Raw genomic sequence first — 17,831 nt, 5'->3', positions numbered from 1 at the left:
CCATAGGGTCAAAGCTCTTACTGTACAAGGCTATGATCTTGCCAGTCCTCATGTATTCCTCGGAAACTTGGGTTCTTAGCAAGAAAAATTGCGAACTCTTGGCCGCGTTCGAGAGAAGAATCCTCCGAAGAATTTTTGGCCCCCTACATGAGGATGGACGATTCCGTAGCCTACACAATGACGAAATCTATGAGCGATACCATGACCGTCCGGTTGTGGATAAAATCCGGCTCAATAGGTTACGGTGGGTGGGTCACTTAATCCGTATGGATGAGGATGATCCCACCCGGAAAGTCTATAAGGGCAATATCTATGGTAGAAAAAGAAGACGAGGCAGACCCTGCCTAAGATGGAGCGATGGCGTAGGTCAGGACAGCTTTTAGGGATATCGAATTGGTAGACCTCGGCGCAAAACCGGGATGTCTGGAGTTCCTTATTAAGGCAGGCCTAGACCGGATACCGGTTGTTGCGCCGTTGATGATAATGATCTCTGCGGATAAATGAGCATTTCAAAATTAGGTTTTCAATGGATATGGCAATAGAGGAAATAAATCTATTACATACGGTTCATTTCTAATGCGGTTACTGTCTGATAATTATAATATTATTCATATTACTTTCATCAAGCTCACAAAAAAATAAATGCCCTGCGTGAGGTTAATGTTAGTTTCCACCCAAGCCGCTATTTTTCCAATTATTTGGCACATTGGTTGGTGTCTAGGGAAAAGGCCTTTCGGAACAAATGAACCGAAGGGTGGGTGTGCGTCTAGTGAAGACACAAATGATTATTTTGGAAGCCACTGCAGAGCGTAAAGTACCAATACTATCCGCTGTCGCCCGTGCTGGAAAAGAAATTCTGGCTTTTGTTTTGCATAGAGATGACAGCAAATACTGACGTCTCCGATTTTCCTTCACGTCAGCTCTTCGGGTTCTATTTATTCTGAGAGAAGTTCTAAATGGAAGAAAAATTAGCTGCGTATCGTCGCCGAAAACGCCAAAAAGAAGCTTTAATTAGTTTCAAGAACAAAGTCATTGCGATGATACCATTCGCTGGTGGAAAGCCCAAAGATGACAAGGATTCGTGTGTTGTAGAGCCTGTGGTACATTCCCAACCCATATTTTGGGTGGACATTCAAATAATTATTTCTATTGTTTAGCCAGACCTCCCTGCGAAACCGGAACCGGTGAGCTATGCTGCTTCGGACACTTACTCTGATGACTTAGAAGAGGAGCCACTCTCAGAAGAGGAGGAGGAAAAAACTCCGCAGAACAAATGGCTCAAGTACGGGATGTGGGTGTTGTACTTCCTGTTCTGGGCGACATGTTATGCGATAGCTATTGAACTCAAATTTGGAATGGTCTTCTTGCTTTTCTCCGCTTTGTTTGGAATTTACTTCAACACTCGGACCAGGCCCAGGCGGAAGAATGAGATGAGCCCGTATAGCGTTTTCAACGAAGGCTGTGAAAGTATTGATGGAACCTTGAAAGCGGAGCAATTCGAGAGGGAAATCCGTTACGGATCAGCGAGCGTTCGATGATGTCGATTGTTTGTTTTATTTAACGATTATTCCAGAATTATTAAGGGAGCGATATTTTATTATTGTTTTTAAAAATTTATTATTTTTGGGTGGAAATTATACAGAAATTTTATATATAAAATACATATATACACGAACGACTGAATGTTTCTATTTCATGACTCTGAACGTTTTTCGCCGCGAGAATTGTTTCTTTCCCGCATTTCTTTTCGACGAAATGGCAACATTGGAATCCAGTTCGCTTCCAAATAGAAGCATGAAAGTCAGTCGCCTCTACCACAAGTTTCTCGAAGATAAAACTCCCGCTAATTCGAAAATTTATAAGAATGCCGACCGGGAAGCAAGCGATCGCTGCCATCCGAGTGATTACAAAAAATCTTTCCGATAAACTGGACGCTTGGGATGGCGAGAGAGATGGGCCAAAAGCCAACACGAACACAAACAGGATATTGAACACTTCTGTTGCGTTAATGACAAGAACGGTACTTTGCTTACCGACCGTCGACCCGTGACGGATAGGACGAGAATATTTCGAGCAGATTTCAATTGAAGAATTTGTTTATCATCCACTTCCACCTGTCAGCGCAACTTAAGTCGAGGAAGCAATAAAATAAATGAAATCGGGCAAAGCCACAGGATTTGACGAAATCGCTTCTCAGTTGTGGAAGTGAAGAGCTGGGACCCAACAATGTGGCTGTGAGAATTCTTTAATCGGGTTACTCAGGAAGGAAGAACACCATCTCACTGGCAAGAAAGTACCACTGTTCCAATATGGAAAATGAAAGGTAGTCCAGCAGAATGTTCAAATTACCGTCCGATCCCGTTACTTTCCCATACCATGAAGATTTTTGAACGCATTCTTGACAACCGTATTCGGGAAATCGTTGAAATAACCGTGAATAAAGTCGGATTTGTCAAAAACTGTGCAACTACTGACGTAATACACGCTGCGCGGTTACTCATGGTGAAAAGTTGTCAGAAGCATCGCCCTCTTTATATTACATTTCTGGGTCTAGCGGAAGCGTTTGACCGTGTCCCATACGAACTCATCTGGTATGCTTTACGACAACACTTAGTGCCAGAAGAACTCGTCAGTTGCTCTACCGCGATTCGAAAAGTAAAGTTCGAAGTGTGGCGAGTGTATCAAAATCGCTTTGTATCTCTGTCGGTGTTCGTCAGGGAAGCGCCTTCTCACCACTTCTCTATGTTGTTGCTATGAACACTGTCAAACGGGACATCCAACGCTCTATACACTGCTTTATGTAGATGATGTTTTTCTAGAGTCTGATAGCAAAAATGATCTCGAGCAACTTACCCAAAAATGGAATGATTGCCGTATGCAACACGGTCTCAGATTGAATCTAAACAAAACTGAATTTTTGACGACGGATCCCCATAAAACATTCACAATCACTGTCAGCGGCAGTGATCTGTCCAGAACTGAGCGATTTAAATGCCTCGGGTCAACGCTATCAGCCAATGGAGAACTGCGTTATGAAATTGCTTCACGCATTAACGCAACCTGGATGAAGTGGCGTTCCACAACTTGCCTTCTTTGTGATCGACGTATCATATATCATATACGTATATACCGCAATATTGTCCTGTCGCCCTCTATGGTTTTGAGTGTCGGCCGACTATAAAGCACAATGACCGGCGTCTTGCAGTAATGGAGACGAAGATGTTGCGTTGGACAGAGGCGTGACACGTTTTGATGACATCCTAAATGAGGATATCCTCGATCGATTTTGGGTTGCACCAATCGTTCACACTAACGAGGATTCACCCGCCAAGATTGGTGTGGACATCGAAGCCGATGGTAAACGACCAAAAGGCCGGCCCAAACAACGGTGGTTTGATACGCTGGATGGGATGGGAACCTCGCGATTGCATCCAGATCAGGCATTTGATAGAATCAAATGGCGAAAACGATCAGGACGAGCTGACTCCGCCGGTGAACGGGGCAAAGGCTGAGACCGCACCTGATTTCAATGATATTTGCATAACGCAATGACCTTATGGGATCCAAGCATGAATATTAGAGAATTGAATTGAACATTAACTCTATAGTCAGTCGGGCTCGCAGGCACAAGCTCGAACTGTGTAAAACTTGGTTGTACTATCGATACAAGCCTACTTTTCTGCTCAGACAGAGACCATCCTAACCAAATCAACTCCGACTTCGCCGGAGACATCGCAATATTGATCTCCGACAAATTTCTCGTAACACAACTGTGTCTTCTCACCAATGCCTTTAAATTCGTCGAGGTGACTTTTAGCTTAATGGAAACCATCTCCGGCATCATATACGTTGCTTCCCTTAACTGTCTCAACCAAATTTTTGATTTGAATATCTAATCTAGTATCAATTCCTTTTGCGCGGACCAACCGCGCCTAGCTAGCAAATCGTGGTCCCTGATTTTTGGGGTTGATTTAAACGTCAGATGCATCCTCTGGTTGGACTCCTACATCATACTCCTGTACATACTCCTACCTGTCACACTGATCGTAATATTTCCTATTTTAGTCCGGCACTTCCTATCTATAATGAAAGGAACAATCACTCATGCTTCGACCACCTACTTTTTTTTTTTTTTTTTATGGATGGAGGTGGAAATCTTAGAAAGACGCTGCTGCCCCAGGTTGCAGCAGTGTGTGGGATTCGCACCCACTAAAACCACCCCCACTCTTCCGCCCCTCCCCGCGGGACCACCGTGAAGTATTACTTCGCGCGCGCTCTGGTTCGCTATACCAGCTCGTCCATGTCACGTCTCCGTCGCGCCGCCTGCCGAGCTCGATCCAACTCCTGGAGTTTTGTCTGCACTACGGCTACTGCCTCATTTACCGCCATCCAGTTTTCCTCCGACTTCAGCATCTCTTCCACCAGATTCGAGGGCTCGATGTCCGCCCCTAAGATGCTGTTCAACCTCCTTTTCTGCTGCAGAAATCTGGGACAATGGAACATAACGTGCTCCGGGTCCTCGGGTGTAGCATCGCAGATCTATAGGGATCATTCCTGCGATAACACACACTGCCTCCGTCGACGCCGTCCTAAATGCGCTGCACACCCTTAGCGCAATTGGTCGGTATGCCGAACATATCTTCCTCCGGTTGACAGCGTGGTTCAACGCTCCCGCCCAGACAGGGGCCGCGTATAGCAGGATCGACCTCACCACTCCCGCGATGAGTAACCTGCGACTATACTTCGGCACTCCCACGTTAGGCATCATCCTTGCAAGGGATGAGCTGGCATTTGCTGCCTTCTCTCGCGCATAATCCAAGTGTATCTTGAAACTCAGCTTGGCATCGATCATCACCCCCAGGTATTTAACAATCGATTTTGAGACGACCTCACGATTACCAACCTGGATGGTAACCGTGTTGTTCTTCCTACGGTTGGTAATGAGGACCGCCTCCGTCTTTTCGTCCGCCAGGTCCAGCTGGCCATTCGTAACCATGACTTGATGGTATGAATGGCTTCATTTGTATGAAGCTCCACGTCCTCGAGATGCTTTGCAATTGCAACTACCGCCAAGTCGTCCGCAAAACCAATCAGCGTTGTCTCCTCCGGCACGCGAAGGCCAAGCACTCCGTCGTACATTATGTTCCACAGCAGCGGTCCCAATACAGAACCTTGAGGCACACCTGCTGTCACAATGTACTCCTTCGGCCCGTCGTCCGTCTCGTACCAGAGAAGTCTGTCCGAAAAGTAACTCTCAATGAGCCGAGCCAAGTAGCTAGGAGCACCCAGTTTGGTCAAAGCGCCCCTAATCCAGCCCCAGTTGGCTGAGTTAAAAGCATTTTTGACGTCCAGCGTCACCAGAGCACAGCATTTGCCCATGGCCATTGCATTTCGAGCCGATTCCACGACCTTTGCTACTGCATCGACCGTAGAACGGGCTCGCCGAAACCCATATTGCCGCTCTGAAAGGCCACCCGCAAGCTCGATGAACGGGAGCAGCCTGTTGTATAATATATCACCCTCTCCAATATCTTCCCCATGGTGTCTAAGAGACAAATAGGGCGATATGAAGAGGGCACGCCGGGTGGTTTTCGGGGCTTCGGTAGCAAGACCAGCTTCTGCCTCTTCCACTGGGCGGGAAACACTCCTTCCGCCATGCATGATTCGAATTTGCTTGCGAACCACCTTGGTCTGGCCTTGACCGCCACCTTCAGAGCCCTGTTCGGAATTCCGTCCAATCCCGGAGCCTTGCTGTCCCCAATACGTCTGCAGATTTCCCAAAGTTCCTCTTCGGTAACATCAGGGATCGAGAAGACGTCCTGCTGAGCTGCCAGTTGGGGTTCTCTTTCGTCCTGCTCCTGCTGCGGGAAAAGAGTTGTAATTATTTGCAACAAGAGCCGTGGGCATGTCACTTGAGGTGATTTTCGCCCGCGGATCTTCTTAATTACAACTTGGTAGACTGTACCCCACGGATTCGTATTAGCCTCCATGCAGAGCTTCTGGTAGCATTCCCGCTTGCTTCTCCGAATGGCCTTCTTAAGGTTGCTTCGCAGATCCCTGTATTCCTCCTCACGCTCCTGGTGCTCCGGCCTTCCCCTTGTCCGAATTCGGACCACCTACTGATAAGCAGCAGCAGCTGAAATCTCAATTCCAATCCTGCCCTTTCCTTAAAACCGTATTTGACATCAGTGATAACGATGCCACCATCCTTGATATCCACCATCCTGATCGAGCCGTTCGCTCCTAACAGCCCCGAATTTCAGGAACACCAACTAGCGACTCATAAGCCAATTCCTTAAAACCAGACTATTCAAGCTTCAAATTTCACCGAACCAAAAAGTTTCTATCGATATCATAGACTGTGACGAATTGCTTTCAGCACGCTCTCACAACTTTCCTGACGACATACTTCCACAAAACATATCCCCTGCCGAAAAACCACGGAATGATTCTTCTGTGGAACGCCGCCAAGAGTTCGCAATTTTTCTTGCTAAGAACCCAAGTTTCCGAGAAATACATCAGGACTACAAGATCATTATCAGTTCGGTGGATTTAAAGAGAATGGTGCTTCTTGCATTTCCCTTAGTATCACGGATCACTGTTTTCCAGGGCCAGATTAAAGAGGACGTGTGATAGGGATCCCCCTGTCTTACACCGCTACTGATGTTGAATGCTCGCGAGGGTGATCCTGCTGCTTTTTTCTGGTCCCGCACATTGGTCAGGGTCAGCCTAGTCAGTATTATCAATTTTGTTGGTATACCGAATTCATTCATGGCCGTGTACACTTTTACCCTGGCTATGCTATCATAGGCGGCATTAAATGATGACCATATTCCAACAGTTTTTCCATCGCTTGCCGCAGAGAGATAATTTGATCTGCTACTGATTTGCCTGGAGTGAAGCCTCTTTGGTATGGGCCAATGATCTTTTGGGCGTATGGGGCAAACCGACCTAGCAAGATAATAGAGAATATCTTATAGGTGGCACTCAGCAACGTGATACCTCTGTAATTGCTGCACTGTGTGATATGTTACGTTGCTAGCTTACATTCACTGTTGAACCAGCCGTTCCGACTTCTTTTGTGCGGACTCAGGACTCCCAGCATCCTCAACAAAAAATGTTGATATCATACTTGGGACAGACTTCGTGGGCCCGCTCAACCGCCTCGTAGAAGGTATCCTTCTTCGGCTCTGCAGTCCCCTCTGTAGGCCGTTCACGCCCCTAATGAGGCTTATATTTCTAAATTTGCCTCACAAAACCAGAGTGCATAGCCTTTCGCTTGTGTTTTCAAAACCGATAACAGCAGGTTTCTTTTTTTGGCTAACTAGGAAACCTACTCCGAGCACGTGGTTTACTGGATGGCGTAATAATATATGGTGTAGTGGCTTCTCTCCAGGAAACCGGTCCCTGTCCAGCATATTTCCTGCAACGCTATTACTCAAGCTTATATTGGGACAGGGTATCGGCCAGCCGTGGAGCAGCATTTTGTCCGAGGCTCCTTCCGTTTCTTCCTAACTTGGGTTTTCCGTGTATGTTTATCAGCCCTACCCAATCCCAAACCTGGAGGACCAGTTATTACAATTTGTCCTGTTTTTAGGTGCGGAAGACTCGCCTACATGTTTCTCGGTCTGCAGTTTTTCATTTAGAAAAACTCCCACCGATCACCACGTGAAAGTGGAGATAGGGTTTGGTAGTAGAGCTGTTGGTGTTGGTTCAGTCGGCGTTTCCCAGGTTTTATGTTCAATCCACAATTCGCCCTGGGACCCTTTGACCGCCACTTTAAAATATTAACTTTAAAATGATAATTTTTATTTTCAAATCTATTTACAAAACTCTCTCATTTTTGAGTTTCCAAAAAACCTTAATTTATATATTTTCTTGATTAATAAATAAATTTCCGGACATTTCGGAAACGACCATTCATCTGTTTTTATTTTGTTTCATGTTGTGAATCACGAACTGAATTACTAACACTTGATTTTGGCTGTGATTGTGGCTAACAATTTTCTGAGCAATTTGTTGAGAAATCAGAATCCCTTATCTCTATTGGATTTGCCTTTCGTTGGTGATGGTAGGGTAGGTAGCGCTGTGGTGCGCCGCTTTGATGCCACAAACTTCTAAGACCGTGACTGCTGTTATGAGAGCAAGGGGGCAGAGTCCAGCCGGCTGAGATCTTCTGAGCCAACCCTTAGCAGTTTTCCCATCCAGTAGCTAGAAATCTCTCTGAGGTCTCCAACGAATGGTTTACCCAGTGCCCGTAGCCTGACTCTAGCTAGGGCTGGGAAATCGCAGAGGAAGTGCCTGAGGGTTTCCCCCTTTCTCCACAGCTTTGGCAATGCGAATTGTTGGGCGTGCCGAGCTTAACCTCTATGGGCCGCCGTAATATTAAATGCATTTGCACGCGTTTGACATAGGAGCTCTCGTGATCGGACTATATTATAAGCGGGCCAAATCCACCTTGACTTGGCATAGCTGGGAAGCCTTCGTCATCAAAGGCCCGTGGCTGCTAAGGAGTGCGGGTAGATTCTACCCTTGACAGTCGCCAGCGAGATACCAACTGTACCCGCCGAGGGACTGCCAAGAGCAGAACTCCGCCTGGCCATTCCGTTAGCCCGCTCATTCCCTTCTACGTTCCTATGCCCAGAGCAGGGTGCGTGCCACCCAGACTGTCAAGCGTATTTTTGTACTGCCCCACCAGCTTGGAAGGTGTCGTCACTGAGTACAAGGCCTTAATGGAAACTGTCGGTCAGAATGGCTATGTTACGCTTAGGGTTCGAATCATGCTCCAGCCATCGACAGACTTCCAATATCGCAAGTACTTCCGCTTGGAATACACTGACGAAATCTGGGAGACCATATGACTCGGATACACTGTGTGTATTCGAGAAAATCCCTGCACCGACTCCATCTTTGGTCTATCGGTGAAGAATACTGCGTCATAACCTTGCAACATGCCGCCGGTCTTCCACTCTGCCATAGTTAGCAAGTCCACAGCAAAGTTTCTCGAGAAGTTCAACTTGCGTGTGGAATTGTCCGTGGGAAATGCCCAGATTTCCCGAGGTACTGCGTTTAGGATGCTACTGAATGGACTTTCACAGGACTTCGTTGGCCAGCATCCGAACTCACGTAGTCTGACGGCACTCGGCGCAACAACGTATTTAATATGGAGATCTAGAGGGAGGAGATGTAGGTGTACATTGAGAGCATCTGCTGGGCGGGATTGCAGAGCCCCAGTAGTACCTGCACACGCGGCTCTTTGAATCCTGTTAAGCTTCGTTCCATTACACGTTTTGCTCAAAGCCTGCCACCATACGATAGAGTCGAACATCAGGATTGGACGCACCACAGCGGTAAACACACAGAGAACCATCCTCGGCTGGATACCCCATTTCTTTGCAAAGATTCTCTTGCAGGCATAGAAGGCTATACAGGCCTTCTAACCCTCAGCTCTATGTTCAATCTCCAATCTAGTTTTGGATCCAGGATTACACCCAGATACTTTACATTGGAGGAAAAAACCAATCTTTGTTCATTCAGCCGTGGTAGGTGGAATTCAGGTACTCTTGCCTTGGTGGTAAATAGCATCCGTTCCCTTTTAGTTGGGTTCCTCCTTCCATGATGTCGCTCATAATGGATGGAAACGTCCTTGGTGCTAATATCACCATGCCGCCGGCATACGCCACTACTTTCATCTCACTGCTGCCCAATATTCGTAAAATTTTGTCCATCACTATTAACCAGGCACCGGAAATATGATGTCACCCTGGGATGTGCCTCTGTTCACGGCTCTGGTCAAATGGTTGTCTCCCAGATCCGACTGGATTATTCTGGTACTTAGCGTGGATATAACCCAATGCGTAAGAAACCCATGCAATCCAATATTGGTCAAGACTTCCTTGATGGCGTTGGTACTAACGTTGTTGAATGCTCCCTCTATATCCAAGACGGGTAGCTAGGGTATACTGCTTGTCTGCAGTGACCGCTCAAACGTGCCAATTACCTTGTGTAGAGCGGTTTCTGTGGATTTGTCTTTAAGGTAGGCATGCTGGGCCTTAGAGAGAGGTGGGGATGGTGGGATTGGCGAAAATCATAGACGCTCACCCTGGTAACGGTGGAATCGTAACCATTAGCGCCAGCAACAATACCAAGACTTCGACATTGTTGAACCGCCAGAAGGACGATAAAGGCCAGTGCTTTTATCTGCAATGGTGTGCGAGAGCATCAGGTTAGATATTATTTTAAAATTGCATCAACAATCAAAATCGCTTGGGTGCGAATTAGAAATACGGGAAAGCTTTAGAATTTCTTGAGAGTTCTGAAAGAAGGGAAAGGTTTCTGTGGCTCTATTTCACTTGATTGATTTGAGGTCTCCCTCCTCGCCTCCTTCTCTTTGTAATGAAACTTGGGAGATTTAGGATAATCAAATGACCATCCTGAGTGGCCAAGATGACCTAGAGGGAAGAGCTATCCCAAAATGAAAAGAAATTGGCTAAGTGGGCCGTGAACGTCTGCTCGAAACTACTGAAACTCCATTAAAGAACTCGGTTGACAGATTCTTGCACGCCTCTGTGCAGGGGGGGGGGGTCCTTTGAGTGCTTCGATCCTTTACTTGTCATTATACAAAAATTAACGTGGCTGTGCCAATGCTACTTTGCTATGCTCTTGGCACCCACAGAAAGCCCGGATGACGAACCGCACTTTACGTCAAAATAGCAGGCACTTTTTCTGCTAACACGAATTCGGAAACAACTTAAGGTACTCACGATTTAATGAAGTTTTGCTATCAAGACTTCATGATTTCTCCGGATTTAGAGCGCCGGAATTAAATTGTTATTTGCTATGTTACGATCAGGTCTTTCCTGGGCTTAGTTGCTAGTGGAGTAACACCCTGAACCCACTGGCATCCACCTAGTAACAAACAAATATATGAATCGGAAATTCGGGAGACAGAGAATCTACTCTAAACGTAAGCGATTGGACGAATTTCACGATAAACGATTATAGTAAAAACGGCGACATTTTGAAATGCCAGTATTCACCATTTTCTGTCCAAAATTCATTCGAGTTTTTTTTTTAAAATACTGATTTAATATAGTAGTATATTTTTGGGACACAATTTCAATTTATTTGAAAAATATGCTTAATTCACTACGAATTCCCTGTTATCACTATATTTTCGAGCCACTAGCTCTGTCATCCCACGCTTCGAAGTTCACAATTCACCGGCCATTAATCAGCTGTCATCCACGAACAGATCCCGATGTTGCCAGCAACATTCGCATGCGGCATCTCATTCCCTTCTGTCACGATCAATCAGCCAGAATGCATTTAAGAATGTGCAATATACGGCGGTAAGGTAATTGCACACTATAGAATGCATAATTTGAGCAAATTAATCCAGAAAAAGGAGGATGAAATTCCGGTCCCGTTAGGAAGCTGCGACCACTACTTCTTTAACCAGCGAAATTCGCTTAATAGAAGCGACATCCTTCAATATTATGATCTAGCCAAGCCAGGGCCGATCCTCAATGGCCACGCCACATGGGTTTTTGAGGTAGGAGAAGCATTGATTGAGGATATGATATATCAGTGATCTTCCTTCCCGATCGCGGCATTCGGGTCCGAAGCCTTATGGTTACACGCATGCGGTCGAGTCGTTATTTTGGTATATAGTTTTATGTCCAGCTTTAGTTTGCCTATTTATTTCCGTTAGGTACGTGTGACATCTCAACGGTGTTTGATTTTCAGGTTCCGGTGCAGACCCACGGGAAGGAACGTGAAGTTCTATTAAATGTCACGTGAGCGACTGAAGTCTTCAAAGGACCTCCCCCCCTATTTCCCGTGCCTGGCCAGCAAAGAGGCAAGGAGGCGCATGTCGACATAACAATTCGGTGGACCTTCAGTATTTGCTGGTGGACCTTCATGGTACGTAGGTTTCGCCAAATTTTTAGGTTGTGGGATGAAGTTTCCCTCTTCGTCCTTCTGTCGATTGTCATTATAAGTTGTGTCTAGTTTGGACCAAATCGTCAACTACTTATTAAAATTGAATGTCACATTGCACTGAATACACATGACAGCTGTTCACGTCGGCGAACTTACATGTATGATTGCTCTGACATTTTAAAGTCATATCCTTGCTATTGAAATTATTCCCCGTGGCAAACTCATTATCCAATCCTGTCTCTCATGTTTTCTGTGCAACATTTATGATTTTCAAAACGACTTTCCGGGGCTAATTAGTTGCTTGAATAGTCACAATGCATTAATGTCCTTATGAATTTTGAAAACAACAATGCGACCTGAATTGGGTAGAATGAATAACAAATGCCGTGAAATGAAATGATTTTCAGGAGATGGAGTACAATTGTTGCTTTGGAACATGCAGCTGGATTTGGATAACTGGATACCTCGATGTGTACCTAACAATGCTAATGGCTGGATGATGCTTCTAGACAACCAGTGGGGTAGCAAATACAAGGGTAAACGATGTTGTTTTCGGCTGACTATGCTGAGCAGCTTCATAAATAAGTTTATTAGGAAAACACACTCCAGTTGGCTATTGGGTTTTCGACGCGTCATCGGGTCTGGTTGGGTCTATTATTTAGATTTTACTGGAAATTTTAGGTTGGCTCGAAATTTTTTTCCAGGGCAGATTCAATACTCTTGCATATTTTATATTCGGTCTAATACTCTTATGAAGTGGATTACCCGAAAATTGAATTATGTAAGCATCCATTGTGTTGCGCTCTTGTAGTTGAATTTTGTAAGTAGCTGTTTGACTAGGCTACAATGTGCATATCCAACTTTAAACTGCATCATTAATGGCATAATCCAGATTCACTCTAACGTAAATTTCCTGAAAGTAACAGGAGTAAATTTTGGAGGACCATTGAGTGGTATGCCACTAGGTTGAGGGGCGGTAAAATAATGATTGACCTTCCTTAAATTTAAGAAAGTTATTGGCCTTTACATTGAAGCCTTGAAAATGGAAGGCGGTAAGAGCAGAAGGAGCTCACTCACAGGGAATGATATCTCATTCTAAAGTAAAAAATGTAATTTTGAGTGAACTCCCGGCTAATTAGAAGTTAATTACGCGAATTAGATAGGCACAAGTCTCTAATTATCTTCTCATTAAGTCTATGATTGATAACGTCGATATGTTCAACAAATGAAGAGAAATCCACCTCGCAAACTCAGCACAGTATTTCAGGTTAATTAACCTAATTTTAGCTTGAAGAATGATCCATTCAGGCATTGAGTTTAATTGATAATAATTGTCTACTTAAATCAATTTGAGATTTTGTTTTCAGGTTTTTTGAGGGCTCAATTAATCCAGGCATTTTTTGGTTATGCCAATTTTAAATAGATATTTATCTTTGTCCAGAGCCCGAAAGAGTTTAAAAAAATTAGACCTATCTTGATAATATATCATAAAGCCACTTGCACTTACTAGATTGTTTCTCTACGATCTTGCTCAAGTATGAATAATTTGCGAAAGCATCAAGAGGGTGTCAATTGATCCGGTCAATGTAAAAGGTATGAACCATCACACTTAATAGCCACACGTTGCTCCGAGCGCCAAATGTTGGGTTAAGTTAGTTGGGGGAAGGGGATTAACTCTGAATACTCAGGCCTTTTATTAGGCGCATTGTACTGTCCCCAGGTGGTCAAAGGGTAGTATAGGTCCCAGGACGGAACGAGGATTTATACCCACGATAGAGCATAAAACCTGGGAAACGCCTGCTGAACTAACACCAACAGCTCTACTATCACGTGGTGACCACTGGGGTCTCTTTCTTAACGAAAAGCTGCAGACGGAGAAGGATGAAGGCGAGTCTCCCGCGCCGATGTTACGAAGCCACGGAAGGAGCCTTGGACAGGATGGATTTTACAACGACGAAACCGGCAACGACAAGGGAATAACGATTTGTGCATTTTCTCATAGAACGTGCGCTCCCTGTACAGAGATGAAGCTGCTAAGCAGCTAGCCGATACCCTGTCCCAATATAGGGCTAATTTAACAGCGTTACAGGAGATGCGTCGGACGGGGACCGGTTTCCTGGAGAAGAGTAGAGTATAAGCCTGTCCCAACCATGCTTGGAGATTTCAACAGCGAAGTAGGGACGGAGCCCGTATTCAGGCGTTAGCTCCCATAGCTTTCATGAGGATATCAATGATAACGGACTGTGGATTATTCAGTTAGCAGTATCGCACGAAACGGTTGTTGGAAGTACTGGGATCACTATCTACTTGGCATAGTGCTGTGGGCTTGAATTACAACACCACCTACAATTCCCTCTGACAATCAGGTGCGAGTGAATACTGAAGCCATCCACAACACAGCCCTCCGTAACACCTATAAAAGGGAAATGGATGCCGCAATAATCGCAGTGAGCAGAGATCCTGGAGATGAAGCATTAACAAATGACCTTCACAACCACCTGAAGAGCGTTATCATAAATACGGCCACAAACATACTTGGCCGCAGCCAGTACAGAACCAAATCAACACCATGGGCTCTCCTACCTTCTCTAAGGTGCGTCCACCACCACCATAGAAGTTCGCCGTTGCGCAGAAAGAGTTTGAAGAGCTCCTCAAGCAGGGTATATGCAGACGCTCAGACAGCTGTCAAGGCCTACCACCTAATCCCTGTAGCTCCTGAAGACATTTCGAAAACGACAACATGTACACCTTTCGGACTCTTCGAGTTCACCAGAATGACTTTTGGACTGTGCAATCCACTCTGTTCTACGAAACCTACAGTTTTGTTTCGTTTACATGGATGATGTTCTGGTCACCTCCTCTTCAGAGTCTGAGCATATAGCGCACCTCGGGTGCATTTTTTAACGTCTCCTTGAAGCCAGTTAAGGCGTGTCACTGTTTATCCTTAAATTGGTAATTATATTCTACTCCCTTTTCCCGAATTCTGAATAATAAAAGAGATTTCAAAAGCATTTCCTTCTCTTCCCCAATTTTAAAAAAATAAAAAATATCGGGGATTAAAGTTTTTCAATTAATTTTCTGATTTTTTGTCACCTTTGGAATCGCGAGCGAGTGGCTCAGGCAGTACTAGTCTTCCCTCAACGATGTGTGGTAGGGTGCGCGACTAACCCTGAAAAGGGTCTCTAAGCTTCCATCGTTAAAAAAGTGCTTCCTCTGGCTTCTAGAAGAAGAGCGGAATGGTGCTGGGGTTCTGGAACTACTTGGTGTGCAGAATAACCTCAACACTTCCACCTGGATGTTGCTAGGCAGCAAAACAGGGGAGAGAGCCGATGCTAAGAAGGTTCGGGAAAAATCGGGCTGTTGGCCCTACTACGTGTTAGGGACCGTCACGTTACAAGTATCGGCTCCTAAAACCATTGAAGAGGACGTGCAACCCTCGGCATCTTCATCTGAAACGTAGATGAGGTGCCACATTTCCCAAATAAATTTGCAGCATTGTAAAGCGGCGGCTGCACTTATCAGTCGTTGGATCAATAGCTCAATATATACCTCATACAAGAACCGTGGGTTGTTGGTGGGGTAGAACAACGCTGTCAGGGGCCTAAACTTCCAGCATGCTGACCTGTTGTATGCCGCTACTGCATGGTAGTCTCAAAAGACTTCCAGGCTAATTTGGTTAATGACCTATGTGATGGCGATACCACATCGGCTAAACTAACCATAAAAAGTCATCAGGGAGATAAAGAGATACTACGGTGCTCTGCATATTTCCCAGAAGATGTTCCCAGTGGAACATTCATCAGAGCTATCCAATATGCCAAAAGTAGAGGCATAGGGGTAATAGCAGGATGTGATGTCAACGCTCACCACATATATTGGGGAAGTTCCAACATCAATGGAAGAGGATCGAGACTACTGGAATATCTAGTAGGAACCGATTTGTAGATCCTTAATTTGGGTAATGAACCCACTTTCTTCAACGTACAATCGCCGGTCGGCCAGAAGTCGATTGAAGCAGGATGTCCTACAGGGAGGGGTTTTTTCTCCACTGTTATGGCTCTTGGTGATGGATACCCAGCTGTGGCCCCTGGAGGACAAAAAAGTCTTCGCGCAAGCATTTGCCGACGACTTAGCCGTAATAATTACTGGCAAGTTTGCGGACACAGTATGTGACCGCTTGAATGCAACTCTGCATGTAATCCACAGCTGGTGCCTTCGCAATGGACTCACCGTGAACGTGAAGAAGACTGGACTAGTTATGTTCACTAGGAACGTCAGATGGGGCAGCTATACGCTACCCAAATGGATGCTGCAATAACCGCAGTCAACAGAGGACCTGGAGATGAATCATCAACAAATGATCTTCACAATCACCTGAAGAACGTTATCATGGATACGGCCACAAACATGCTTGGCCCCAGCCGCAAAAGAAGACGGAACGGCTGGTTTGACGATGAATGTAAGCTAGCAACGGAACGGAAGAATGCCGCATACCGAGTAATGTTGCATTTTCAAAGAACGCGGGCACGCGCAGAGACTTATCACGAACTCCGTCGAGTGGAGAAGCGACTTCACAGACGGAAAAAGGAAGCCTGGGAGAACCAACAAGTCTGTGAACTAGAAAAGTACAGGGAGCTACCGCACCAGGCGCGCAAGTTTTACCAACAAGTCAGCAGGATGAAACCTTATACACCTCGATGCTCATCCTGCCGAGACAAAGAGGGAAATCTGATTTCCGACAGAATGGGCATATTAGAGCGATGGGTTGAGTACTTCGATGAGCTACTGAACAACCAGAACATCGGCGAGTTGGAGGTCCCGCCAACTGAAGACGACGGACAAATACTGCCACCACGAAGTTTAGGAGAAACAGTCCGTGCAATTCATCAGCTAAAAAATCATAAGTCGCCAGGAGCCGATGGAATTACAGCCGAATTGGTTAAATACGGAGGCGACCAGTTACACCAAGTGGTTCATCAACTTGTGCTCAAGGTATGGGACAGCGAATCAATGCCTGACGATTGGCAACGAGGCATTATCTGTCTCATACATAAAAAGGGAGATATCACACAGTGCAGCAATTATAGAGGTATCACGTTGCTGAGTACCATCTATAAGATATTCTCCACTATCTTACTAGGCCAGATAGCCCCATACGCACAGAACATCATTGGCCCATACCAAAGAGGCTTCACTCCAGGGAAATCAGCAATAGATCAGATTTTCTCTCTGCGGCAAGCGATGGAAAAACTGTTGGAATATGGACAACAGTTGCACCATCTGTTCATCGACTTTAAAGCCGCCTATGATAGCATAGCCAGGGTAAAACTGTACACGGCCATGGGAGAATTCGGTATCCCGACGAAATTAATAAGACTGACTAGACTGACCCTGACCAATGTGCGAGGCCAGATAGAAGCAGCAGGATCACTCTCAAGACCATTCGACATCAACAACGGTCTACGACAAGGGGATGCGCTATCATGCGTCCTCTTTAACCTGGCCCTCGAGAAAGTGATCCGTGATGCTGAGGTAAATGCAAGAGGTACGATCCTCTTCAAGTCCACCCAACTACTGGCCTATGCTGACGATATCGACATCATAGGAAGAACCACCCGAGACGTACAAACTGCCTTCATCCAGATCGAGCAGGCGGCGCGAGATCTTGGGCTGCACATCAATGAAGGCAAGACAAAATATATGGTGGGAACGTCAGCACCGAAGACGAATCAACCAACAACATCAAACCGCACTGGTCAAACACAAACACGAACAAGAATAAGGATAGGAGAATACAACTTTGAGACCGTTGACAATTTCTCCTATCTAGGGTCGAAAATCACAACCGATAACAACTACGATGATGAAATCCGCGCACGGTTGTTGTC

The 17,831-nt window shown here is 45.5% G+C and overlaps 1 protein-coding gene across 1 annotated transcript; it reads left to right on the top strand.

Annotated features, from left to right (window-relative positions):
* Positions 1-858: 858 nt before the first annotated feature.
* LOC119651433 (SAYSvFN domain-containing protein 1) lies at positions 859-1,638 on the top strand. Its single transcript, XM_038055032.1, has 2 exons — positions 859-1,100; positions 1,158-1,638. Exons 1-2 carry the CDS (start codon positions 957-959, stop codon positions 1,536-1,538), a joined length of 525 nt encoding a protein of 174 aa, XP_037910960.1. The 5' UTR covers positions 859-956; the 3' UTR covers positions 1,539-1,638.
* The last annotated feature ends 16,193 nt before the right edge of the window (positions 1,639-17,831 follow it).

The sequence above is a fragment of the Hermetia illucens genome, chromosome 3 (assembly GCF_905115235.1).
Source record: "Hermetia illucens chromosome 3, iHerIll2.2.curated.20191125, whole genome shotgun sequence".
Classification (NCBI taxonomy): domain Eukaryota; kingdom Metazoa; phylum Arthropoda; class Insecta; order Diptera; family Stratiomyidae; genus Hermetia; species Hermetia illucens.
Note: the sequence above shows the minus strand (reverse complement) of the source record. Positions and strands in the feature narration are given on the sequence as shown.

Coding starts and splice junctions, on each gene's coding strand:
- LOC119651433 (XM_038055032.1), top strand. CDS start 957: ATGGAAGAAAAATTAGCTGCGTATCGTCGCCGAAAACGCCAAAAAGAA. Junction 1,101..1,157: donor CGTGTGTTGTAGAGCCTGTG/GTACATTCCCAA, acceptor TCTATTGTTTAG/CCAGACCTCCCTGCGAAACC.